This window comes from Bemisia tabaci, chromosome 5 (genome assembly GCF_918797505.1).
Source record: "Bemisia tabaci chromosome 5, PGI_BMITA_v3".
In the NCBI taxonomy this organism is placed as follows: Eukaryota; Metazoa; Arthropoda; class Insecta; order Hemiptera; family Aleyrodidae; genus Bemisia; species Bemisia tabaci.
In genome coordinates, this window is record NC_092797.1 from 43,230,124 (window position 1) to 43,257,669 (window position 27,546).

Consider the following 27,546-nt stretch of genomic DNA (forward strand, 5'->3'; position numbering starts at 1 on the left):
CCACCACTACCAAGCCGCCACCGCCACCGCCACTCTCCACCTCTCCACTATCGTCGTACACTTCGTTCTTCGTTTCGTTTGCGTTCCACCATTTTTCCTTCCAACTCGCCGGCACTTGAGGAAAATTTTCGACGAATTTTTTGTGGGTTTTTAGTGAAACCCAACTCACACGTCTTCAATTTTGTGATTCTCGCAGCGTCTGATCATCATCAGTGGAAAGCAAATTTGCAATTTCCCTGAGGACCCGTACGTTTCCAGCTTTTTGACTGACAGATAGCAGTCATTGCAGCCCTCCAAACTCAATTAACAGCTTTTAACATGGTTGAAGGCGTAAGTATTGGAATAATTTTCTGTTTCCTCGCTGATTTTTTGCACGCTTGAACATTTCTTTCATACTTGTTTTCTTACTTTCCATCCACTTCATCAGTCCACAGCCCTTGCCTGGAAGTACCTCATGGTTTCTTCCCACTCCTTTTTTCATTACAACCTACCGCTGTCTGCTTTACTTTTGCAATTCATTCCCTGAAACTGAGTTGCCTTTACTCTGTATTCTGGTCGAAAGAGAAATCTTACATTTGAGCCTTTCCTCCAGAATCATCCTCTTACCATCCATGTTTCACTATTTGTAATCTTGCACGTCCCTCATGGACAATGACTTCATTTGCGCACCGTTCGAACAGGAAACCCAGAGTTTCCTTAAATTTTTGCGAGAATTTCAACCATTGAGTTCATGGATAATGGCACATTCTTATTTAGTTTCCTTTCCTTTCTTTTGCACTCACGATTCCCTACACAAGTGGGTTTCAGACAGAGACACTACCATTGAGACCGTGCTCATGGCTTGCTTAATTATCATGTATATAAGCAACGCAGGTTGCATACAGCCCACCAAAATTGATAGATCAGCAAAAAATACCCGATAAAAGGGTGTAAGGCATGCACACGAGATATGAGCAACCCTTCAGTTTACATGCACATGTCTGTTTTGCTTCATGTGGAGGTGCATTTGTACCCTCAAGCTGTTGTACATCTCTGCTATCAAACTAGATTCTACTTCACGATCACAGTTTCTGAAGAATCAGAGTAGTCTTTTACCCCCAATTTTGAACATTACTGAGCAGCTCTACCAAGGCATCAGGATTAAATAGGTTTATCAGTAGTAAATTGGTGAAGCAGCGGCTCTATCTTTTTAAGTTTTGAGAGTTGAAAATGAGCATTTGTATGAATTTTTTTTTCCTTAGTTTTGATGCCATGCCGTTCAAAGCTCTATTTCTCTTTTTTTTCCTGATTTATTCTCATCAAATCCCAATTATCATTCAAACTCATGAAATCGGAGCTTCTAGCTCTAGCTGTAAAATAGTGAAGAGTCCCTCCCTACTTTTTTCCTCCTAACCAGTCACTACATGACTGGTAGTGTTGACAGCCTGTTAGTGGGCAGTTGAATGAACCAAGTTCAACCCTGTGAGGGCATGGCCATGCTCGAAGAAAATTCTGCGTGTGCCTGGCATCAGAAGCGTCTGTCACAGTTGTTGATACAACCTGACATTGGCTTATTAGACGGCTTCTGAGCCTTATGGGATAAGGAGGATATAGGCATACCACTTACGAATCAAAGATAATGAGCACGATCCAACAGTCTCTTACAATCCTCTCCTCCAGAAGAAAGGTCCCAATGCAGAAACAGATTGAAATCATAGGCTACAACCACTAGAACTACCTCTTGTTATTAGTTCGTAAGATAAAAATCAGGAGAGGCTCTTTATTGGTATCCTTATGTTCATTGCTTTGCAGTGTAAGCTTTGAGAAAGAGGCGTCTTGGAGCTTATAGGTTTTAAATCATGTCTGTTACTCTTCGCCCTTAGAGTAGGTTTCTTATCTATTTGTCAAAGATAGGAATTGATTGATTTCTAGCCAAATAGTTCTTCCACGACTAAATAAGGAGGTTATTATAACATGGATAAACATGGTTGAAACATTACAAGGCGGAACGTTTCGAGCTGTTGCCAGCTCATATTCAGCTGCGAAAAACTCAAAAAAATTAATAACAAATTGAGTGGCAGCCTGACTCCAGCTGTTATCTGTTATTCTTCTATGATCATAGTTGGTAATGGACCTTTTTTCAATACACCAGCATCAGCAAGGAACAGAGTTAATTCTTTATTTACTTCCCTCCTGCTGTGGGCACAAAACTTATACCATAAGTAGCTCCTTTGTGAGAAGGTAAACCGACTAATACTAAAAAGTACCAGGGAAAATACTTTTCAATGCTCATTTGTTCTGTTTGGTCTAATTTTGAGTTAGATAGGCACTGAATTCTAAGTACTGTAATGTACTGGAAATGTATGTGCCCATATCTACATTCTTCTGAATGTAGCTCTTGATTTTTAAGACTTTAAAAGTGAAGCAAGTATTCCTCTCCACCAGCGTTACTATCAAGATCTATGAAACATCACATTTTATCAATGTCACATCACCCTAGGTTTATTAAGCTTACTGATAAACTGATGATACAGCAGATACTTATCAATAGATAATGGAAACGAAGCTGTGGTTGAAGTAATTTCAAGTAGTTACTGTATCTGAACTTTTCGATTCTCAATTATGGCTCATTGTTGCAGTCAGGAGGAAAAGTTATTCTTTGAAATGAAGGTTTGAAATAACGAGAAGTAACTAAATTATTGCAGGGTATTTTTTGAAAACTCAAGTTTTTTCAATTTATGTTGCCAAACGCATTTCAGAGACTGTCTGTCCCCATCCTCAGTGGATCCTCAAGCCATTATTTGAGTTGATCGTCCCCTAAAGAAAAGGATAGGCGATCTCTGGAAATGCATTAATGCAATTAGTCGAAGGTAACATTTGTCTTTAGACTAATTCACCATCTCTATCATTTAGTTATACTAATGTTATTTTTTCTCCTGTTTTTAAAGGATCAGACTATTGATGCAGCAAAATCCCCCCAAAACCCGAAAGGCTCTCGCAACAAAGAGGCTGTCTCAAAGAAACTGATGCGCGATGGAGAAGTTACTACGATGAATGATACAAATCCGGAAGCTCCGATGGAAGTCGATGAAACTGCTAACAAGGTATACTTCTCCCTGTGTTATGAGATGCTCGAGTAATTTATATTCAGGATTATCTAATGTAATCTTGTATAATTTGTTATCTCGTTTACATTTTTACTGTCTGTGGGGAAAAAGAAGTGAAAGAAATTTTTGTTCTTAGCTCTCAGTCAGTTTCACATCATGATTTGTTTCACTTTCACAGTTAAAAAATTCAATTTCAAAAGGCTAATCATGTAACCAGTTTCTCCAAAGTTGAAGGAAAAACTGAGTATTCCCCACTACAGAAAATTTCAAGTCGCTGGGCCTTAAACAAATTAATGATGATATTGATCTGTTGTTATACCCTCAGTTAATCTCTTCTCTTTTTTATGTTAATCCACTTTTGCTTTTGTCAGATTGACGGAAACAAAACCGGTCCAAAGCGGTTTACCAGGCACAAGAAGGAGAAGCCTCAAGAGCCTCTAAATCTAGAAGAAGCAGCAAAGAAGGTGAGTGAAACTGTGAATTTATTCAGATGCCGTTTGAAAGGGCATATAAAAGAATGTTGAAAAGCTCTCAACATGCCTAAGGATGTCTCTAGTTGTTTTTGTGTTTCTTTTTTTGTTAGGCAAGCTTCAGCTTTATGTAAAGGATACTTTGCTTTCCTGGTCGGCAAAGCAATTTTCAACAGGGGCTGGGTTTGAAGAGACGGGGGGGGGGCTTAAAACACAGGAATAGTCCTGAAAGCCGTTCGTATATTGTTGTTAAAAAAAAGAATAAGAAGAAAAATGGCAACACCAAAAAGGCTCTGTAGCTCAGTTAAATGAAGGTGAAATCAAAGAGAAACTGGCTGTATGGCAAGGGGAGCATCTGAACACCCTCTTCATTCGATATGACCCTCACCTTCATTTCCTTAATCGTTCTTTATTTTTTCTTTTCCTCAAATTTTTTTTTTTTTGTTAACAAATTCCTCACGTATCTAGGAACTAGTGTCTCTCAAGAATATGTATGAAAATCTAAGTCCAAAGATGGCTTATCTGGTTGAATTCGACTATCCTTAAATTCACGTTTTGAAAAGCATGGATAGTCTCTTAATTTGAGTCTCTCAGGCATTTGGGTCTCTCCGGGTTCTGATCTCATAAAATCCTGTTTACTCTAAGCTTTTTGGAGGCGGGCTGAATAGGGGGTTGTAAGGTACATTATATCGAGTAACAAAGAAATTCAGGCAGCACCAAATTTTTTAGTATTCCATGCATAGTCCTGTCATTAAAATTATATTTTCTAATCTCAAACGCTCTTCAAGTTGGAAATATTTTAAGCTAATGGTCAGAAAGAACTCAGGGAAGTCAGAAAATTCCAATTTTAAAGCTATGTAGCCATCCTTTGGCCCAAAGCCTCAATTAAGACATCATTTTAATTTGATTAGAAAAGAAAAAAAAACAAGTTTTATGCAACATATCCTCTATTTACATGCCCCCTTTTTTTTAAACTCAGATTTAGATAATATCTTCGGGCTTTGGCAAACTAAGCAATATTGCTTTTTTGCAGAGCAAGAAAGTTTGTACCGTATTTCAGCTTTTCCTTTAGATTTGTCACCAGTTTATTTTTCTTTTCTCTCACAGGAGCTCATGATTCACCCGTCGAAGACCCCCGTCTCAATCTTGCAAGAAGTACTGACCCGCCGTGGGACCCAGCCGAAGTATGAGCTTGTCCAGATTGAAGGAGCCATCCATGAACCAACGTTCAGATACAGGGTTACTGTTGGGAACATTGTATCCATGGGCACAGGGCGTTCCAAAAAGGAAGCCAAGCATGTCGCCGCTCGGACTCTGCTTGAAAAGTTAGTCGGTAACACTGAAGGCCTGATCAAAACGCCCATTCCTACGCCCATGCCTGGTGATGCCAGAAATCCAGATCTCAATCCAAACCCAATTGGTCAGCTCCAAGAACTTTGCATGGCTCGTAGATGGCCACCCCCAACCTACACCACTGAGACCGAGGAGGGATTACCACATGAAAGATTATTCACAGTTGTTTGCACCATTTTCAAACAAAAAGAAACAGGTACGTTGCTACTACTTGATTGAAGTAGCAGTTATGTATATTTATTTCAAAGTCACATTTCTATGAGTTACTACATCTAGTTAAAAATATCCATTCCTGAGATTACTCAGGGTAACTCAAGGTAAAATCAAGCTGTTGCTCTTTTTTTTCTCAACTTAAGTATTTGTGGAAAGTTCTCGATAAACAAACAAGATGACAAGTTCTTTTCAAGTCAGAAAATTAGATTTTAACCCATTCGCCTCACATGACGAGTTTACTCGTCAGCGGGCGCCTAGGACATTATCTCAGCTGACGAGTTAATCCGCGCCTTTTTCGCCATTTCGACGCTTGAGATGCCATCTATCGGAAAAGTGAAAAAACACTGCCAAAAAAATCGCTTAGCAAAGCCGATAGATGCTGCGAATCAACTTGTCAACTGAGATATGTCCCGCGCGCGCGCTGACGAGTATACTCGTCAAGCGAGGCGATGCGTTAACCCTTTTTTTTCTTCAGCTGATGAAATTATTTGCTTTACTTATCATGTTTCATAAGCTTTGATTGGAACAAACATTCCTGTGTATAATTCCCATAAAAAGTCAGAGCAGAGTCTAGATTTTTCAATTTTTTAATAATCTCGAAATATTTGGGAATTTACAAATTCAAGAAAACTTGTCACCTTGAGCGAGGAACCACAAGTTTTTCTATTTTTCTTTTCATCAAATTTTAGTTGGAAAAAGGTCATTTAAGTTGGAATATCCCATTCAATTTTTAATTGGTTAAAATTTTACCACCCGATTCTGTGATGTGCACTATTAACTGGCGCTTATGCCTCCACTATTTATGTTTACATTCTATAAAATTCTGCCGTGGGAAGGTATGTGATGGTCCCACAATGCAATTTTAGCAATTGACAATTACTTGGTGTGTCCATTTATTTCTAGAGAGTATCGTCAATGAGAAAGTACCTGCAAAAAATTAGGAAAGTGGAACATTTTCTGCTGTAAATTCTGATAACTTGGTCAGAACTAAAGTACAGCACTCTAATATTATGTTGTTTATATCGAACCTTGGTGGTTGAAACTATGGGTTGACTCTGTTTATAATATGAAAGATCAAGAGCAAAAATACTTATTGATCACTAGAGCAGCTAATTGTCTGGGTCATGAAATTGAGAATGCGGATTTGTTTCAGAACGAAAATTACTTTTTTCCCCCATTTTTTTCTTGGCGCAAAATCACAGCATTTCATAAATGTAGATCCATGGAAGATGTGCACAAGTTGTAAAGATATAAAGTCTTATTCTCTTCTCAATTTCTATATTGAAAAATCACTGTATCTCTACTGTCATGCATCATTTCAGGTGTTGGAAAATCCAAGAAACTTGCTAAACGTGAAGCAGCCTCAAAGATGTGGCACAAAATGAAGGATCTCCCGATGGAAACATCTGAGTTACCATCTGGCCTGGACGATGATGATGAGGTATGACATACATCCATGTTAGCTCTTGTTTGGCAGGAGTGTCTTATTAACCGACAGTGTTGCTTGCATTTATGAGCTTATTGATCATTACTAATGAGATGCCAAGCTGGTCCCTCGACAAACTTATGTAAAATTATGTGTTTTATAATGTATGCATTCTACTGAGCCATGAGAGATCTTACCAAGAGAGAGAGAGGTTTACAGGGTTGCCACAGTCAGGGGATTTTAAAAAGGCAGGGATAGTTTGGAAATGTCAATGAAAGTAACGTAAATGCCAAGGAAAATTTTTGGGTCACCTTTATTTGCTGTCAAGAATGGGTTTGACATTTCAAACAACATATTTTGTCTAAAAACTATTCCTAACAATGTCTCATTAACCATTTGGCATATCATCAATCGTCAGGGAATTCCACCAAAATGAGTCGGGGAAATGTCAGGGAATTTCGTTTTCCATATCCTGTGGCTGCCCTGGCTTTAATATCTCTCTGATCTGTTTCAGACAAGCAAAAACATTCAAGCCATATAAATTATGCATCAAAAGCTATTAGTTCTGCTTGTTTGAAAACACCAATCCAGTAGTACCTTGATTATTTGACACGATTTTTCATTGCTAAATTGTGGCATTTCTGAACATGACTGATGAAAACTATTAATATCTAATTGCAAATAGTCAGGCTACATTTTTATTCTGGAATTTATCGTTGAATACCTTAGATGAGTCTGTTCTTTTTGGTTTTGAAAGAAATGTTGATCTCCACAGAAGACTTCTCAAAAATGTGCCTGAATTTCGTTTATCTTTTTCAACAGCTGATTCAGAGACTGTCCCGTTTGGTCACTGAGTTTGATGAAATCAAGAACAGTAAAGTAAAAACATTGAACTCTGAATACAGCCACAAGATCTCTAAGTTCCATCGCAACCTAAAATTGTCAAGTGGAGAGAAGTTGGTGCAACTTCAGGTAAGAATTAATAGACTTTTAATTAACTTTTTCCCCCCATGTTATTTTTGATCATTTATCCTTTTTATTTGTCTTTAAACTAAGTTCAAAGACTCTATCAATGAAATTATGCCACCAAGTCATAAAAATTCTATGCAGAGATCAAGATAGATTTGAAGAATTATTCATCCCATTTTGTATTTTCTTCTTGTATGATAGTTTTTTCATTATATGTATGAAAAACTTTTTGATATACAGTAAGCACTCTTGATCGTTTGGCATTGGAGGATATTCGGCGTTAGTGGATATTCTTGTTTATAATAGTTCTGTGAGGTTGACAGTCCCAGGTTACTCTTGAGGGACATACATAGTTTTGATAATCTAAGGACTTCAGAAAGTCAGAGTATCTTAAATTCTTAACAATTGATTGGTTACATAAAGAATCATCAGTATTTCCATCAGCTCCCATTGGGGCTTAAGGAGGGTAAAGGTCTGTGACAGTAAGGTGTTGCAGAGCGCCAGAGAGCCCTGTAAAAAGGGTTCTGTTGTATTTCGTTTGAAAGTATTTACATTTAATCGTGACAAATCTAGCAAAGTCAGGAGCCAACTTTTGTAACTTTCTTCGTGGAGGAGAATTTCTGGCTTGTTCTATCATTAACAAGATAAAAAGTTCAACTTGTTTTTCATCTTAGATTTCATTTCATTTGCAGGATACATCCCTTGTGAAATCCAACTTGGACTTCTTCGCTTTTCTTCAAGAAATCGCTGTTGAACAGAAGTTTGAAGTGACCTATGTGGATATTGAAGAGAAATCTATCAGTGGTAAGCAAATAACTAATTTATAATCATTGTTAAGACTGAAAAAAGTCGTAACAGAGTGCATTAATTAAGCTGAAATATCAGCTGCTGTTTCTCAGGAAAAAACCAGCTCATTAATTCAACCACCTAATTTTTAGTGTGCCGATTCATAGCACTCACTTGAAGCTTTCATAATTAAAACACGAAAATCAACTTGAAAGTAATAATTGATGATCATACGAATCATCCTGAAAGCAATTTTACCCCTGTAAATTTTCAAGTGGGGAATTTTTATATTTCAAGGGACGTGACTGCACAAAGTCCAGTATAGAACATAAATACCTTCAGCAGAGTCCTGCCTTCTTTCTAAAATTTTAGAAACCATATCAACTTTTTCCATGTGCATTATGGCGCAGGAAATTTTGCAAAAAAGATGAGAGAGCTACTCAACTGCTGCTTTGCAATTGAGAGTTGGAAAAAATCAACTCGATGCGATGACTGTTTTAGGCGCCTCGATGGCCGAGTTCCCCAATATTGAGGCGCCAAAGTCGGATCTTTAAGGGCATTTGGCTCATGACGTGCAGGACAGGCAAAACGCAGATCCTTGTACCCTGAAAAAGTAAAAAAAAGTAGAAAAGTTTGCTCTACTACCCTAAAAAGGCAGGAAATTTTGAAATTCAATGAAACTTTTCCCCCTGTAGTGGTAAGAAATTTATTGATTATTTAACCTTGCCAATGGTAGCCGGACAATTGATTCTCATCCACAGGGTGTCTATCAGTCGGAAAGTCAGGAAATCGGATGTACTGATTTTTTAAGGGTGGTCCGAAAGTATTAAAGAAGCGCGGAATTCGCAAGAAGGTCCGGAATTTTTTTTTTTTTTTTTTTTTTATCATTTGTGTTACAATTTGAGCAGGAAGTTCAAAGTTTTGAAATTTGCCGAAATTCGTCAATGGGAGGCACTGAAAAAGTACTGAATTTTTCTGTTGAGGAGGTACTTAATTTCTTGGTAATGCATTGAAAAAGTACCGATTTTTGGTCAGCCTGTTTTAGTAGACATCCTGCATCCTTCAAAGATGTGCTAGTGTTCAAGATATTTTTTTAGTGATAGACTAGTATATATTCCTCATTGAATCCAAAATGATTTCAAGATTCGACCCGATCACATCACACAGTCAGATTCAGTGTCAGAATTACTCCAAAGCCAGAACTGTCCTTTAATAAGCAGGACATCAAAGTCAGCAGATCTCGTTAAATGCGTGTTCAACATTGTTATCAAAAACTTGTGAATATTTGGAGCATATTAATTGACTAATTTATACAAGCAAAATGTTCTTCATCAAAAACTTTTGTGCTTTGAAGGTATAAGAGTATGTCATACGTCATATAAAATAATAATGGAATTTAGCTGGTGCAGTCTTTCATACTTGTGACTTTGATAAAGGTACTTATTCAAAATAATAGTTCCTTGATAGCAATTTTTGCTGTTTTCTCATGAAAGTCTTCTGAAGTGGTAACTATTTAAGTGTCCAGCTCCATAGAGATGTTGTCAGTTAAGTCTGTAGTTATTTACTTTCTGCTTGCAAGCAATCAGAATTTAAAGTTTCAACAACTGCCAACCTTGCTGCTTACACATTCTGGAGTTATTGGCGTTAGAGGTGTTTGAAGTTACCAATTTTTGCCTAGTCAAGTTTTAGTTATAATAGAGTGCCATTAGACTGATTTAGTGCTCTTGTCATTCGATGGTTCCACCCAGGACAAATTGATTTTTTTGACGTAGATTTTTTTGCAACATGTTTTAAGGGTGGCACATTGAATGGCATGACCACTAAATCAATCTGATATTCGCGGTTGTTACTCTTCTAATTGGCTTTTACTGCTGTCAGAAGAAATAACTTCAGCAAGCACAGGCGCTTAAAAAGTAAGGTTTTAAGAAACGTTTTTGTATCACTTCAGGTAAATATCAGTGCTTGGTGCAGCTCGCAACCCTTCCTGTTGCTGTCTGCCACGGAACCGGTTTGACTTCAAAGGCTGCTCAGATTGCCGCTGCCCGCAATGCTCTTGAGTACCTGAAGATCATGACCAAGGGCTAAATCATGAAAAGGGTTCTGTGTTAGTTTCTTTGAAATTATTGGTTTCAATATTTTCATCAATTTTTGTTTGATCTTTATATTTCTTTTTTTTTTTGTGAGGGTTCTCTGTATTATTCATGCTTCTTTTTCTCCACCCGGTGTATTATCGTAAATTATTCCACAGCTGGATTTTTTCGAATATTCCTCACTCGTGAGGACACTATTCTTGTATTTCAATTTAGGAATTTAGTTCTAATCACATATTTCTATTATTCATTGGTTCCATACAATTTAGCTAAGCCCCAATGATATTGGTTGATTTTCTGTAGGAGCTATTTGAATATTTTTGCCAATAATTTTATAGAATATTCAACATGGGATAATGGTATTAGTGTTAAAGATTATGAACACAATGTTTTACTGCTCTTTCGCAGAGCTCCTTTTTTTTTTCATTTTTTCATTTCTTTCTGAAGAAATCGCGTGTTGGGTTTCCCAATGCTGAAGTTTTCCGTCTTGCGCTCATTGTTTCATTTAATGACAGATCTACTAGGGATTTATATTAAAATGGAAGGCTCAGACTTTTATTTTATTGTACCAGTGACTTTTATGTTATTCTTTGAAACTAAATACTTTTGACTTTTGTCGTTTGCCTTCTTAGAAGATAGGTAGGTGCTGAGGCAGTATCTCTCAAAGAGATGTTGCCGAACCTGGTTTGTCAAATTATGGTCCGTCTCCTCTGGTCTGTGTGCTTTGTTTAGTGGTGCAGTTCTGTAACATACCTCCTTGTAGATTTTCTCTTTCCTGCCCTTCCTTATTGAGAGGTGGAAACTAAAAAAAACTTGATCAGAAACTTTCCATGATTGCTATCAAATGAAGAGAAACGCTCATCACAACCTGTGTAACTTTCTGTTTTTCCAGAGAAAATCTTTTTGTTAAAGTTTTGCTTTAGTATCAATGGAATAACTAATTCCATTTACCTTTTCGAAAAATTCTTTCCAAGTGCATCACGTAAAGTGCATCACCACTCTATTATCCGCATTTGTTTATTTCAAAGTCTCATAATCATTTAGAGAAATAATAGTTTCTGTTTCATAAAATATATGCTCTTTTAGAGCTTGCTAATTTTATGTACTGTATAAGGATGAATTCTTCATCATAGATTTCTATCAAATCTTATCCCTGTCCGATTATGGTTTTTTGTTTGCCAAGGAAATTACGTAAATGCGTTTTCACAGAAGAGTTCCTCTGTTTCCATGAGAAGTATATTTTGTATTATTTTTGCCTCAACTTTCTTTAGTTCTTGTCCAGTATCTTTTGTTAGCCGCAAGTTTTTGTCCCGTATTTTGGAATCATTTACTATGGAAAGCCACTGTACCTTGTTTCAAAAAAGAAACCATAGCATGACAAGCCAAAAGTCAAAATGGATTTTTATACGTATTTAGGTAGTCCAATTTTTTCATGTGCATGTTATTGAAGATCTCTGACGGAAAAAGTCTCTGTTGTTAAGTGTCATTTTTTGAACAAGTTGTACTTTGCACGGTTGAAACGCATCAATTCTAAAGAAATCGTGTGTCTGTCATGATGTTGCATGTACTAAGCTACACTAATTTAAGTGTTTACTTCAGTGCAAAGTGCAGAGGTTGTTCTCTCTTTTTCTTTGTAGAACGTTTGCAGTATAAATCGATAAATAAGTTACATTTCATCACTGAAACTATTGCGTTGAAAAGACGCTTATACATAATTAATTTAAGCCGTACAATTTTAAGTAAGTTTTCTTTCCTCTTCAAAGTTCGCTTTCCTTTTTAATCTAGCTTAACTTCTTTGGTTTGTGAAAAAAAACCAGTAAATTGCTTCTCATATGGAATATACTTTTTGAATCGAGCAATCGGTATTGATTTGGTCTTTTTTAATTTCAGCAGTTAATTCTTCAATTCAATTTTGTTTATGTTCTCATTTTTATGTTTTGAATTTGCATTTCTACCTTAGTCATGAATAAGAAAGTATTATTTAATCCTGATCAGATAAATCAAGACCACTACCCTTCGAAATTTTCACATAGAATGTTACTGTATCTTTATAATGTGTGTGTGAATTTATCCATTTATATTGTTCATGTTCTAAATTAATTTTTTTTTTTTTTTTTTTTTTTATTAGAGGTAAAATTGATATTGATAGCTTAGTGTTAGGCTCTCATGATGTCAAAAAACAATTTTCTTTGCTGTATCTCCATCATTATTATAAATACAATGGCAATGATCTTGTGTGTCTTGCTTCTTTGGAACAGTGGTAGCAATGTCACATTTTCATCATTGTATTTTGTATTTCTATTAGTGCAAGTTTTTGGGAGAATAAACACTTGTATTCACTTCTATTTTGGAGTTCTCCTATCGGTTTTTTACCATCTTTTTGTACTTGAGAGTCATGCATGGTTACAATGAGATTGACATGCAATAATATGTGCAGGTAATACTATGTATAGTCACCAGAAGCTTTACAAAGTGAAGCGCTCTGATATATTTATCCTGCTCAAAAGTTTATGTCGAAAACGATGCATGCAATAAAAATGACTGAAATTAGCTCCTAACCAAGATATCATCGTTTTTATTTAGCTGTAGTTACAAAAATTTTGAATTCCCGCTCTCAAGGAAAACCTGAGCCTACTTGAATCAAATCTGGCACTACAATGGTTTTGGCAGGCTCTTTAATTGAGCAGTATTCTTTTTCTGCCCTGTGTTGTTGAAAGCATCAACGAAGTGCAATAACTGACAAGGGGAACTTCCCAAGCTGCCGCCTCCGATCGGGCTGAAAAAATTCATACGAACTCTTTGGATGAATTTATTTGACCCGTATTTTTTTGTTTTTTCCAACGCCCCCTAGAAACCCCCCAAAAAAATTCCGGAAAGTCTTGCTTTGAGCGCTCGAGTGTATATACGTAGTATAGCATCAGTGCCTTATCAGTCGGCGGTGGCTCTGCGGTAGCGCGCTTGCCCGGTGTTACAGCGGTCCCGGGTTCGAATCCCGGGCGCCGCGCCTACTTTTTACGACCGAATTTTGTATTCTCACACATTTTCACATCGAATCCCATTTAATACAGTGGAACTTAAAACATCAATTAATTTACAACCATCATCAAACACAAATTGATCTACGATCAATAACTTCTTCAATTTGAAGTATAGATTGTTTTGGGAGGGGGGGGGATACGCGCGCGATTATCTCGCCAATCACTGTACTTTTACATTAGCCGACGACCCGCTCCGCCCCCTCACATCAACATATTTCTCCCGATTACCCGTATGCGTCATGATTTTGTGGATAATGACGGGAAAAATCATGACGCATACGGGTGATCGGGAGAAATATGTTGATGTGAGGGGGCGGAGCGGGTCGTCGGCTAATGTAAAAGTACAGTGATTGGCGAGATAATCGCGCGCGTATCCCCCCCCCCCCCTCCTCCCAAAACAATCTATACTTCAAATTGAAGAAGTTATTGATCGTAGATCAATTTGTGTTTGATGATGGTTGTAAATTAATTGATGTTTTAAGTTCCACTGTATTAAATGGGATTCGATGTGAAAATGTGTGAGAATATAAAATTCGGTCGTAAAAGTAGGCGCGGCGCCCGGGATTCGAACCCGGGACCGCTGAAACACCGGGCAAGCGCGCTACCGCAGAGCCACCGCCGACTGATAAGATATTGATGCTATACTACGTATATACACTCGAGCGCTCAAAGCAAGACTTTCCGGAATTTTTTTGGGGGGTTTCTAGGGGGCGTTGGAAAAAACAAAAAAATACGGGTCAAATAAATTCATCCAAAGAGTTCGTATGAATTTTTTCAGCCCGATCGGAGGCGGCAGCTTGGGAAGTTCCCCTTGTGAGCCGAAGTGCCAAGATTAAGGTTGTCACATTTTCATACCGCGGATACCATTATGGTAACGTTTTGTTAGCAATCTCACTTGAGTAGATTATGGTTTTTTAAGAGCAGGAAGCTCAAATCAAATTCATGGATGAAAAAATGTCAATATCTTGGTAAGGAGCTACTTGCAAAAATTTTTTTGCACCAATCATGTTCTTCATAAAATTTCGATGAGGAAACTTACATCTTAGTGCTTAACTTATTTTGTGGTCCATTGTCTAACGTCAATAGAGAACATTTAAATTCGGCTCTAATCTATCTAAAAGTAATTTGCAAACTGATAAGGATGCATGCTGTGGAAAGTATCGTTTATTGAGAAGCAAGCTTTTTTTTACATCCTCAGTCAGTATTGAGACTTGCATATTGACAGTTTAACTACCAGAGCATGTATCTTGGTACGCAACATTGCTGACTTCCTGTCATACTTTATTCTTTAGTCAAAAAACTACTTAAAGTCAATTCTTGAAAACTTCCTTGATTTTTCTTCTTTGTGAGGAGAAAACCCTATTAAAACTTCAAGGAATGATACTGATTTGTTATCCTTTGATAAATAAAATCGAAGTGGAGATTTTTTAACACCGCAAACAAGATATCTACTAGGTCTGGCAATTCTGGCATACACTTCGTATCACTAGCATGGCGAGAAAAGTATGGTTTGTGAATCTCAAGAAATCCGTGGATGTATGTACTTACTCAAATTTTTTCTCTAATTTTCAAATGGTCAAATATCCTATAACATTGCTGAAGTGTATTGGAAAGTCTTTAAGTCTCAGGCCCTTTTTCTTTTCTCCTCAGGATTTTTTCTTTTCTTTCATGCTCCCCATCACTCTCCTGAAATGGAGACTTAAGAATGTTGAATGACTTCCTCAATCTTTCATCAGACGTTTCCAACTAACTGCTGGATTTAGTGTGTAGATGCCACTTACTTTGCCTCCTATCAATAGTGGCATAAAATAATTTCTCATCGATTTTTCTCTGAAACCTTTCCAGCCGTGCTTCATCTGTAGATTCCAGGCTGAATAAGTTTAGGCACTTGTTGACTGCGACAGAAGGTCGTGTGATGTCAGTTTAGCATTGAAAGTGAATACAAGGATCAAGATGAAGGCTCTTCTATTGCAGTCAAAAAGTGGTTAACTAACTTATTTGCGCGGACTCTATGATTTTTTTGATTTACAGTCCCCGGAAAGTGGAAAGTCTTCGCTAATCTTTGATTTTGGTTTCGAAAAGCAATCATCCGTCATTGCATGGGTTTTACTCCGTTTTAATCAGAACAGACAGTTGTAGTGGTCATGGTTTGAATGAGGCATTTTTTGTAGAGGAGGCTGATTGTGAGTACTGAGCACCCTGCAGTGCTCCCTCTACGAGACCAAAGTCTCCCTTGAATTCAACATTTCCATGGTTCGCACAGCCTTGATAAGTACTTCATTTTGAAACTTTTTTTTCAAGGCCGTTGATGGCTTGAGTTTTTGGAAAGCACTGTCAAAGTGTTGTGAATTTTTCTCTTTACCAATTGCCTGTGGCAAATGCTCGGTGATACGGGAACGAAGCATTTATTTTTAGATATGTCGCAATCGCCGGCAAATTACAATCTATTTATAGTGAGTAGCAGAATGTTAAAATCCATTAGCAAAGAAAGAACTGATTATCATGCCTGGTATTCCACTAGACTTTTTTTCTTCGTCAATGCCCGGCAACAACCAGCACACTCGCCAGTGCCTGTGGTGAAATAAGTAACCTTGGCTGCGATTGGCTCGGATAGGCAATTAAACTAACTGCCTAGCGAAGCGGAAAGTATCACCGGATTTGAAGGCGCTTCAAGCGAGATCGAGGCGTTTGAAGTTCTTCACCTGATTGAAACAGTGTCGGCCCGACACGATTCGACATATCCCTATCTGAACTATGCAATATATCGGAACTCGATGTCTTATTGGGCTACTCTAAACATTCAATAATAAGAACGCTCAGTGAAATATACTATGCCGATGCGATGTATTTCAATTTGACGAGTTCACACGCACGCCGCGTGCACTTTACCAGCGACTGCTGACGCCTACGAAAAATGGATACTTTGGAACGATATCCTTTTTTCGAAAAAAATTGCACTCCACCTTCGAAGACACCCGAAAACTGTCGGGTGTCCGCGCGGGTGGATTTCCGCGCAGAGGCGGATCCAGCAACTCGGCAACACCGAATTTTCTCCATTTAAACCTATGGTAAATAATCGATTCTTCTCGGACCACCTTCTCTGGGGCCCTCCAAGAATCGATACATTTCCACAGGTTTAAATGGAGGAAATTCGGTGTTGCCAAATCGCTGGATCCGGCAATGGCACGGAGAGAAAAAAGTGACTTCAGCAATTACGTGGGTAGCTTGAACAATTACGTAAGTAGGCTTGAAAACAGCCTAAAAATTCTTCAAAAAGTAATTGATTTTTCGATCTTGAGGCTGCATGAACAGTGATGATTTCTTAAGGGTTACGTAGACCTTCAGTAGTTCAGTGACAACACCCTTGGTTCCGGTCACTCACTAGTTCAGTGTATTGTTGAGGCCACTTGTCGGGCCCAACCAGAAATGCGGCGCGGCGGATGGCTTTGTTACTCTCATGCTCAAGTAGGACGATCGCACTTCGAAAAATTTGGTTTAGGACGTTATTCACCGTGGTAGTGACTTCCTTGGTTTCTTCCATCTTGCTTTCATCAGTCAGAGAGACACACATCTGCAATGGTTACTCGACGTAAAACTTGGATGAAAGCAAGATGGAAGAAACGAAGTGTGTCCTGTCAGTCCCGCAGTAAGTGACGTCTTAAACTGAATTTTTCAAAAGCGCGATATGTCGATTAATACTGAACGCTGAGAGTTGTTGTCAGGTCCGCCACATCCCATCTCGGGCCCTGGTACCAGTTTTCTGGCCCGGGCCCCTTGCACAGAGGGGGCTCCGGGGGGCCTCCCTCGAGAAATTTTTGAAATTTTAAATCTATTTGGACGCATTTTGAAGCTCTTATGATGGAGATTTTCCATCAATTTCTGCAGAATAATCACGCCTTTTTTTTTTACTTTCAGCACCAAATTACTTTCGAATAGTTGCATTCAAAACATTTATAATTTTTTTTTGAGGGGGGCAGATGATACTTTTCAATTCTAGGGGGAGCCGGGCCCCCCTGGACTCCCCTTTCGTACGTCTGTGGCAAGGGAGTTGAGCCATTGAATTCGAGGATGCCCAGGCAGGAGGCTCTTAGCATCCGACAACGGAAGAAAATGAAACGCAGTTACTAAAAATATCATTCTACATATACTCAAAACCTTGAAAATAGAAAGAAATCTCTAAAAAAGTAAGAAAAATTTTATAGTGCCCTAGCGTGTTTTTGAAACTTTATTCACCTTTTGCGGCATTTTTAGGGTAATTTTTTCACTTTTCCCTACGAGACAAGGGTTACGCATGAATTCGTAGTGGTTTGTCACCTGCGTCACGGGCCCCTCCAGGACCCGGGCCCCGGTACCAAGGACCCAGTAACCCCCCCCCCCCCCCCCTTGTGGCGGGCCTGGTTGTTGTTAGGACAGATCTTATTATTTTCACCAACTACAAGAATGAAGCGTCAAAGCACGATTAAATCAGTGATCTTGGGGGAAAAAAAATATGCGATAAAAATTTAACCAAAACGGGTTGCAGGGGGTGAATTTATGGTACGTGTCGACTTAAAATCGCGAATAATCAAATTCTTGACTTGGTAATCCTATTCTCGAGGTGTCGCAGTTTGAAATCTTCATAGTGAATGCAAGCTTTCTACTGACTTCAATCGGGGTTTTTTTTTTTTTTTTTTTTTTTTTTTTTTTTTTTAAATCTGTCCATTGAATCGGTTTCGATCGGTTCACATTTTTCGTTCGGCTCATGTCGATCGGATACATATTCTCTCATTGCATGCAGACTTCTTATCATACTATTTTTTTCAACTGAATAATTCGCCTTCCGCTGCTGCTGCAGCAATTGTTGTTACGAATATGTTGTGCGTGCCGATTTCAACTCATTACATACTTGATTTTCTGAAGGCGTTTTACGAGCGAAAGCAATTCGCCTTCAGCTTCGTCTGCAGCAATTGTTGTTGCGAATATGTTGTCGTGCTCATTACATACTCGACTCTCAGAAGGCGTTATATGTGCGCAAGTAGCGCCATCTGTTGGAGAACGAACGAAGTAGGAATTGAGCGATTCGTTCAATCTCACTTCTGTTGTTCTCCGACAGAATGAGTCACTTTCGCACTTAGTACGCCTTCAGTGAGTCAAGTATGTAATGAGCTGAAATCTGTACGCACAACATATTCGAAACAACAATGGACCACTAGACAAGGTACGAATTTCAGCATCCTCATTCATGTTTCTTCACCAAAATTTCACGTGAAGCACGGCGCGCACAACGAAAATTACTGAAACCAGCTCCTAACGGAGATATTAACGTTTTTATTTCACATAGGCTACGAGGAATTTGAACTGCCCGCTCACAAGAAACTCAAAGCTCTACGTGAGTCAAATCGTGCACTGCAACGGTTTCAGCAAGCTTCTCAATCGAGCAATGTTCATTTTCCACCATGAGTTGTTCAAACTGTAAGCAATTTGCTACAGCTGAGCCAAAGCGTCAAGATTGAGGTTGCCAGATTTTTATATCGCAGAGACTGTCATGATAACGTTTAGCGCGCGATGTGAGTCACGTAGAGCATTGAGTTTTAAAGGCGAGAGGTTTGAATTCACGCATCAAGAATCATTAAATATCTTCGTAAGAAGTTGATTTCGGTAATTTTCGTTGTGCGCATCGTGTCTTACGTGAAATTTTGGTAAAGAAACAAGTATCCTAAGGCTTAAATTCGAACCTTGTCTAGTGGTCCATTGCTGTGAACGCAGCTGAAGGCGAATTGAAAATAACCGAATATTACACGTTAAAGGACATGTTAGCTAATTGCTCAATCCCTACTTCGTTCGTTCTCGGCATCTCGGCACGATATATTGGAGGGGCTTGGAGGATAAGGCGCTTAAGTGCAGTCTTTGAAAAAATTGAGGTATGAATGATTTCAAGGAAATCCAGTTAATCCATTTTTACCGCAGACAAATCGTTTGGGTTCAAAATTCTGTAAATTTTAGTAGGATTATTCTTTGAAAATGTTGCACCTATACGCCGAAAGTAATTAACTTTAATTTTGTGCATATGCATTACGGACACCCACGGAGCCCGATTAGTTGTATTAAGGTATTCTAGTGACATTTAGTGTTCGCCTCATGCGATATCTACTAACCAAGGGTCATCGTATTCTATCCACACACGGTGTAACAGTACTGCCGTGCTAAGGAAAAACGTCGTATGAACATTCGAAAGTTGCCAAACTTCTCCGGATAAAACATGTATTTTTGGGGGAAAGTCATGCTTATTTTCCTTTGAAGTTTTCAGATATTTTAGATTAAAGAGCGGACAAAATTGTCTAAAAAATGTTAACAATTTTCCCGGTAAATTCGCTATTTATTGAAAAAGATGTGGCAACGCCTGAAGGCTCATACGGCGTTCTTCCTTAGCACGGTGGAGTACCTACGGAGAAGAAAAAAACCGTTTAACTGTGAAAGCTGTGCCACAGCGGAGATGGCTTTCAGGAAAAATTGAACACCGCAGTCTCATATTTTGGCCCAAAGAGTGACTGATGAATTCTTCCCATTCAACCTTGAATCACTCTGTAAGTATATGTACAATTCTCGTTGCTCGGTTGCTTACCTACTTCTCATTTTTGTCGCAAGCGGAGAAATCTGACAAAACAAATGTGGGTGGGTTGCGGAATTTAATAATATCGCTACATTACCGTTCCCGTAGACGAAGGGTTGATGGGGGAGAGGGGTGAGAGGGTAAAAGGGAATAAAGGCAAATGCAGTGTAAGCCATTCAGATTTTTAGAATGTACAACACGTTCTGTGGTTGAATCTTGATATTCTCCGGGTCCCGCCCGTCAAACGGCGAAGGAATCGAAAAGGAAAACAGAGAGAAGAGCCGAGTAATTAATCAAGTGCGCATCAGCTGCATCCTAAGTTATTGCTAAGTTTATTTGTTTCCTCCTTTTTCTTGATAAGAAATTCTCATAACTTTTCTTTTTACGAAAAAAATGAAAGGAACAAATGACGGCTTGAGAGTAGTATCTCGCGAGGAAAATATCCAGTGGCGTGCTTTGCGATATATCGATTGATCTGCCATTTGAATCTATGAAAAAGGATCGATAGACAGGGTGTTTGCGGCGAACGCCTTAACAATCGATTCTTTACCATAGCTTTTAATGGGAAAATATCGATAGTGAAAGTATCTGAATCGTGGAAGTAGCAGTGGCTGCTTTATAACAGGAAGACCGGGGCGGCCAAGAGAGCATCGCATGCGCACTGGCACCTACCGGTGCAATGGAATATGAATTTCTATCTGCTATTTAGAGAGAAAAGCTGGGAAACACATTTCTCAGTTTGAGACATGAACTTCCTGTCACTTTTTTACTGAAAAACGGGGAGTTTCAATGGGGAGTGCAGTGCAGATAGCTCCTTGGAGCAAAAATCAGTCTCACTCTCCTGACTGCTGAAAAAGTGTCTTCGATTCCTCCACGAAAGCGTTTTAAGTAGGAGTTGGCAGCAAATAATTTAAAACGTTAGCGCGCTTTCCCAAGTAGCGCGGATTGCAAGAGGTAACAATTACTTAGTAAAAACCTTGCAATTCCACTGAGTGTTAAGAATGTTATATATATCAAAAGAATATAAACTATGCAAAACGATAATCCGGGTATCGGAACTTTGCTTATTTGAAAACGCCTTCAATTGCGGCGTGATACCTCACGCATTCCGGAGAGTTCAAATAGTTGTATCATTGCGCCTTAAAAATGCGACGGAATATTAAGATGGAAATAGCCACCATGCACGCTGGGCTTGTCGATATCCTTTGACATTTTTGCAGTGGTGAATGCATAGTTGTAGTGCGCTTCAGCTAGAATTGTATTCAGCAAATGAGTAGTTTTTATAGGAAAATTGAAAACAAACAAATGGTAGGAAATAAAACATAAAATAAGAACTTTGCAAAATAACACTCTGGGTTCGGAACTTGGCTGTTTTGAAAACGCCTTCAAATGCGACGTGATACCTCACGCATTCCGGAGAGTTCAAATAGTTGTATCATTGCGCCGTAAGAATGTGATGGAAGATTGAAATGGAAATAGCCTCCATGCACGCTTCGCTTGTCGATTTCCTTTAAGGTGATTCGTCAAGCTCAAAAGAAGTGGTCGAACTGGCATGCGATATATCGCATCTTTTAGGTCAAAAATCTCGGCAGATTTTGAATTTTCAGTAAAGAAAAGGACGATAGCCCCTGCGCATGAGCCTAAAGAATCATTCTAAACCTTGAAATCGGCAAAATTCAGAGAAATGAAAGCAGGATAGTGTTTGGAAAACCTCGCATTCGATTCAGCTATCGATTTCGGTATCGAATGCGAGGTTTTTTTCCAAACACTATCCTGTTTTCATTTCTCTGAATTTTGCCGATTTTTGGGTTTAGAATGATTCTTCAGGCTCATGCGCAGGGGCTATCGTCCTTTTTTTTGCTGAAAATTCAAAATCTGCCGAGATTTTTTACCTAAAAGATGCGATATATCGCATGCCAGTTCGACCACGTCACTTGAGCTTGACGAATCACCTTAACATTTTTGCAGTGGTGAATGCATAGCTGAAGTGCGCTCCAGCTAATATTTTATTTAGCAAATGGGTGGTTTTTATACGAAGATTAAAAATAAACAAGTGGTACGGAATAAAACATAATAATAGGAACTTTGCAAAACGATAATCCGGGTATCGGAACTTTGCTGATTTGAAAACGCCTTCAATTAATTGTGACGGTAAAACTCCATAAATAAAGGAAAAATACGCCCAAAAATTTCGGAAATTCCGTATTTTTTAGAGGAATTTTGCAACGCCACAATTTTTATACGGCGTTTCTTCTTTAGCATAGCAATTTATGTGGACGATACCCGCAAACTTCAAAAGTGAGAAATAAGGTTTGTCTTATATGTGTTTATATGTTGCCCCACCTAACAAATGGGCTGTGGCAGTGGGGATTTCGCAAGTTGGCAATACTATAACTCATTCATTTGAATCCGTTTCAAATATCGATTCTCAGTCAGGTAAACTGCCTCACCAAAGATCGATTCTCGGTGAAGCAGCTTGCCTCATCTAAAATCGATGTTTGAAATGGACTCAAATGAAGAAGTTACATTGTTGCCAACTTGCAAAATTGTCACTGGACAAGGAAAGTTTTCGTCAGCCGCAGCCGTCCATTCCATTCAATATGCAACATTCTTACTAACGAGATATATTGGTAAAGTTACTGGACAGTCGTGATCGCAATGTTTTTTTGGCACCAACTGAAAGTTCTAATTAGAGAGAGAGGGGGGGGGGGGGGGGGGAGGGGGAGAGGAATTGGAAATACTGGCGCAGAATAGTTGTGTGGTTTGCGATTTATCGATTGATCTTCCACTTAAATTTGTGGAATAGGAGCGATGAACAGGGCATTCGCAACGAATACCTTATTAATCGATTCCTTACCATAGTTTCAAATGGGGAAATACCGATTATCGATCATTCACGCCTCGCCACTTCAGTAGACTGGGTGCATAAAAAACGGATCATTCACGAAGTATTTTGAAGAAACTGGCCTAAGGTTCCTCGCATAAAATCCGAGGTAAAGGCGTTGAACGGCATGGCAAAGTTTCTTTTTAAGTTTTTCATTATTTAGGTACTTTTTCTTTTGGAGTGGGTCTCAACCTTCTATCCTTGCGTTTTCGGGCCAGTATTTCTCACTTTTGAAGTTTGCGGGTATCGTCCACATAAATTGCTATGCTAAAGAAGAAACACCGTATAAAAATTGTGGCGTTGCAAAATTCCTCTAAAAAAATACGGAATTTCCGAAATTTTTGGGCGTATTTTTCCTTTATTTGTGGAGTTTTACCGTCACAATGGACCACTAGACAAGGTACGAATTCAGGCATTCTGATACATGTTTCTCAACCAAAATTTTACGTAGGACACGATTTGCTCAACGAAAATTACTGAAATTAACTCCTAACCAATATGTTTAATGTTTCTTGACGCGTGAATTCAAACCTCCCGCTTATGAAAACTCAATGGTCTACGTGAGTCAAATCGCATACTAAAAATTACCATGGCACTTTCTGCTATATAAAAATCTAGCAACCTTAATCTTGACGCTTTAGCTCAGCTGTAGCTAGTTTTTTATAGCTTCAACAACACAGGGTGGGAAATAAACAGTGCTGGATTAAGAAGCCTGCCGAAACCGTTGTAGTACACGATTGGACTCACGTAGAGTATTGAGTTTCGTGTGACCAGGCAATTCAAATTGCCCGTAACCAATGTAAAATAAAAACCTTAATATCTTAGATAGGAAATGATTTCGGTAATTTTTGATGCAAGAATCGTGTTCTACGTGAAATTCTGCTTCAGAAACGTGTATCAGAATCCTTAAATTCGTACCTTGTTTAGTGGTCCATTAATTGAAGGCGTTTTCAAATCAGCCAAGTTCCGTTACCCAGATCATCGTTTTGCACAGTTTATATTCTTATGTTTTATTCCGTACCACTGTTTATTTTTAATCTTCGTATAAGAACCACCCATTTGCTAAATAAAATATTAGCTGGAGCGCACTCCAGCTATGCATTCACCATTGCAAAAATGTCAAAGGAAATCGACAAGCGCAGCGTGTGTGAAGGCTATTTCAATTGTAATCTTCGGTCACATTCTTACGGCGCAAGGATACAACTATTTGAACTCTCCGGAATGCGTGAGGTATCACGTCGCATTTGAAGGCGTTTTCAAAACAGCCAAGTTTCGATGCCCGTATTATCGTTTTGCAAAGTTTCTATTATTAACTTTTATTTCCTACCATTTGTTTGTTTTCAATTTTCCTATAAAAACTACTCATTTGCTGAATACACTTCTAGCTGGAGCGAATTTTAGCTGTGCATTCACGAGTGCTAAAATGTTGAAGGAAATCGACAAGGCCAGCGGGTATGAAGGCTATTTCCACTTTAATATTCTGTCGCATTTTTAAGGCGCAATGATACAACTATTTGAACTCTTCGGAATTCGTGAGGTATCACGCCGCAATTATTGAATCCGGAAATTTTGAAAGTTTCAAGGAGAAATATTCATAACTTCCTTTAAAATAAGATGTTTTGTTTGGGGGAATTTTGGCAACATTCAAATGTTTGAACGGTGTTTCTACTTAGCAAACAGCAGAGCAATACATAATCCTAATATCCATATTCACAGTGTGTGAATCTCAAATTCTTCATTTTATTGGGATAGTATGTCGGAAACTTATGATAATATTTTATGCAGCTCGATCATAAATTTTCATTCTTTCTGGAAAACTGAAACAGCGGAAGCTCTGTACGCCGAACTATCCAGGGATCTAGAAAAGTTTCGTCTTGACCGGATTTTTGTCTTAAGCGCCGCTTGACTCGCGAAACTTTTACTGCATAATAAATGGGCTCCAAGGAACAAGAATGCTGTCTCTTTGGAGTACCTAATCATCAACTGCGCGAGGTGATGAATGTTAATTTTTCTTTACTCAATTTTTTAAACTTTCCCCCCACCAAGTTTTAACTAGTTATTCCTCCGAAATATCCGCTTGGCGAGAAAATAACTCATCAGGCCTATACAACTGGGAATAGAGTTTGTATTATTTACAACAGTAATACTAGGGTCGCGACGAAAAACAGAGCATGAATATACTTCACAATGTATATTTTTTAAATAAAATAATTACAATGCCTATGAGCTAATCTAACAATTAAAAAGATAAATTAGGATCATGGAGTATTTTACAATAATCAAATTGAAACTATAAGTAACTGACTAAAGTTTTCAATGAGTTTAACTATAATTTACGATTCGTTTTATGAACTATTCACCCTCGTCTAAAAACCGGCTCTTAAGTTCATCTGCGACGGGTATTGACTGGACGGCTCTAGATTAAAATAGGTAATAATTAAATTCATTCGCCCAGAAGCTCGTTCGAAATGCAATGTTAAATATTTTTGGTACTTTATCCATGTTTCACAGTAGGTAGTCTGCGATACAACTCCTCCCTTAAAATTTTTCTCGCTCTTCCAATAGAAACACAGTATATACCCAATCTTCTCGGGTACAAAGTCAATTTCAAAATCTACCTAAACACATCTAGGTACTTCACTACATGAGGGTAGGCCATGTGTTTCCGGTTGCCTATAGCTCACGGGAGTATTTAGCAAAGTCGGCAAGCGTGTGTGTAAAAACATGAATGCGCAAATGGAAAGTTGGTTCTTGGTCCTTTTTAACTCTATTCAAAGGACATGAAACCTAGCTTTCCAAAATGAAATTTTCCAGTCGAAAAGGAAACTTCCTCAGTTTGTAGGAATTCGCTCATCCGTCCCACAATACAAGAAAACAATTTCATTTTCCAAAAAAACCTCATCGCTCAGAAGTATTGTTTATTCATCAGAGCCGGATTCGATTTCCTCCTCTGCTTCGGGCTGACGTCTTTTTGCTTCGACTCCTCTTTGATCATATTATTAAATTTATCTAAAGTCTTAAGGAAAGAGGTACTAGAATGGGTCCTATTTACGTTACTCTCAGTCAGCGACCGGACTAGCTTCGGGGGATGCGACCTCTTCGTCGTTACGGAGGTCACGGAGGTCGAACTCCCCCGCCTCGAGGATAGATTCTCTAACGAAGACGCCACCTCCTTGGGTTGGCTTTCTGGACTAGTTTTAACGGTTTTGTTTGAGTCTAAGGGTGAGGAGGGTTTGATCTCCGGGGTCAAAGGGGAGGTGGGGTTGAGGGGTTGCTGCAACTAGGGCTGGAGCTAGGGTCCTTGAGCCGCTCCAGGACTGCATCGGGTACCTTCCCTTCATCGACGCTTTCCTCGATGGTGGTGATACTACTGGTTTTCGACGATCGTCTTCTCGTTCGCCTCATCGCGATGTCGATATCCGGGATGAAGAGGCGCAGGGCGTTGGGCCCGGTCGGGAACTTGTGGTTCTCGGCCGTGTTCAGGATCGCCGTCGGGATGATCTTGTTCTCCTGGTTGTCGCTCAAGCTCATCGTCACCTCCAGCGACGTCTTCGTGACGACCTCTTGGTGGAGGTTGTAGGCCGAGATGAGCTGCTGGACCGTGAAGCGCGGTTCCTGGTCGTCGCAGATGTTCTCGCAGCTCCCTGACAGATCGTCCGAGTCGGTCGAGCTACTATGGCAGTCCCCGTCAGCATCGCCCTCGCGGACACTCGCTTCCGGAGCGGCCTCGACTTCCGGTTTGTCCTTTTGGTCTTCCTTCTCGGCGGCGGAATTCCTCCGGCTCTTCGGCGACAGGGAGTTCTCCTTGTCTGCGTCTTTGTTCTTATCGCAGCTTCCGATAACGCTCGTGATATCGTTCGAGATTTCCAGCTTGGATGTGGAGTTGGAGTGAGTGATGGAATAGGGGGTCGGTAGCGTTAGGTGTTGCTTGGACTCCGGTTTAGCGGTTTTGGTGCCCGAGTCGTTGGTGGTTTTGATCCTCTGACAGAGCCCCAAGTTGAGGACTTCGTGGGACTTGGAGAGACTTCTAAGCCCGTAGAGCTTTTCTCGGGACTTGCTGAAGTTGGGTGAAAGTCCCTGTTCGCAGAGGAGCTGTCGTTCGCGGGATTTCGAGATGAGGTTCATCTGGCTCTCGCAGAGGCGTCGGGTCTTGTTGTACTGGTTGAGGAGGGTGCTCTTGCGGAGGGAGTTCTCTTTCTTCTCGAGCTCGGAGGCGAGGCGGTGCTGGGAGACAACGCGCTCGAAGAGGGCCTCCCGGGACTTGGAGAGGTACTTGCGGAGGTTGCGTTTGTTGAGGTTCGGGGTCTGGGAGCAGGAGGAACAGCCCACCCGCCCGCGGCCTTCGCTCAGTTCGGGCTTTTCCACTTGGAGGTTTGTCCGCGATGCTGCCGGGGTCAGGGGTGTCTTGCGGTGTTTCATGATCCATGGGTGGCGGAGGCATTCCTTCGCTGACATCCGTTCGCTGAAACAGACGGATTAAGAGATTGATTAAACAGGAAGTCTTTTGTCAGTTTTATCAGAATGGGTAAGGAGTGATAGAACGCATGGAAATGAAAGACAGAAACGAGGTTCTGAAGGGCCGGTGGAAGTCCGAGAAAAAATTAGTACTAAAATATGTAAAAATAATGTCAACGAATTTGAC

At 39.5% G+C, this 27,546-nt stretch overlaps 2 protein-coding genes across 2 annotated transcripts in view; one reads left to right on the top strand and one right to left on the bottom strand.

The window, feature by feature from the left end:
• The first annotated feature begins 69 nt into the window (after positions 1–69).
• On the top strand, positions 70–12,738 carry LOC109031881 (protein Loquacious). Its single transcript, XM_019043692.2, has 8 exons — positions 70–330; positions 2,928–3,083; positions 3,458–3,550; positions 4,664–5,105; positions 6,445–6,563; positions 7,371–7,520; positions 8,210–8,321; positions 10,252–12,738. The coding sequence occupies exons 1-8, from the start codon at positions 319–321 to the stop codon at positions 10,386–10,388; spliced, it is 1,221 nt and encodes a 406-aa protein (XP_018899237.1). The 5' UTR covers positions 70–318; the 3' UTR covers positions 10,389–12,738.
• A 12,342-nt stretch (positions 12,739–25,080) lies between these two features.
• The window catches only part of LOC109032720 (uncharacterized), a 225,116-nt gene continuing 222,650 nt past the window's right edge, over positions 25,081–27,546 (bottom strand). Inside the window, exon 7 of the mRNA XM_019044992.2 lies at positions 25,081–27,366. Within this exon, the coding sequence (XP_018900537.2) occupies positions 26,151–27,366 (1,216 nt within the window). The 3' untranslated portion in view covers positions 25,081–26,150. The remainder of the gene's footprint in view (positions 27,367–27,546) is intronic.

Bases quoted from the DNA above. Each gene is read 5' to 3' on its own strand.
- LOC109031881 (XM_019043692.2), top strand. The intron at 3,551-4,663 runs GTGAGTGAAACT...TTTCTCTCACAG, and splicing joins TAGAAGAAGCAGCAAAGAAG to GAGCTCATGATTCACCCGTC. The intron at 8,322-10,251 runs GTAAGCAAATAA...GTATCACTTCAG, and splicing joins TGAAGAGAAATCTATCAGTG to GTAAATATCAGTGCTTGGTG.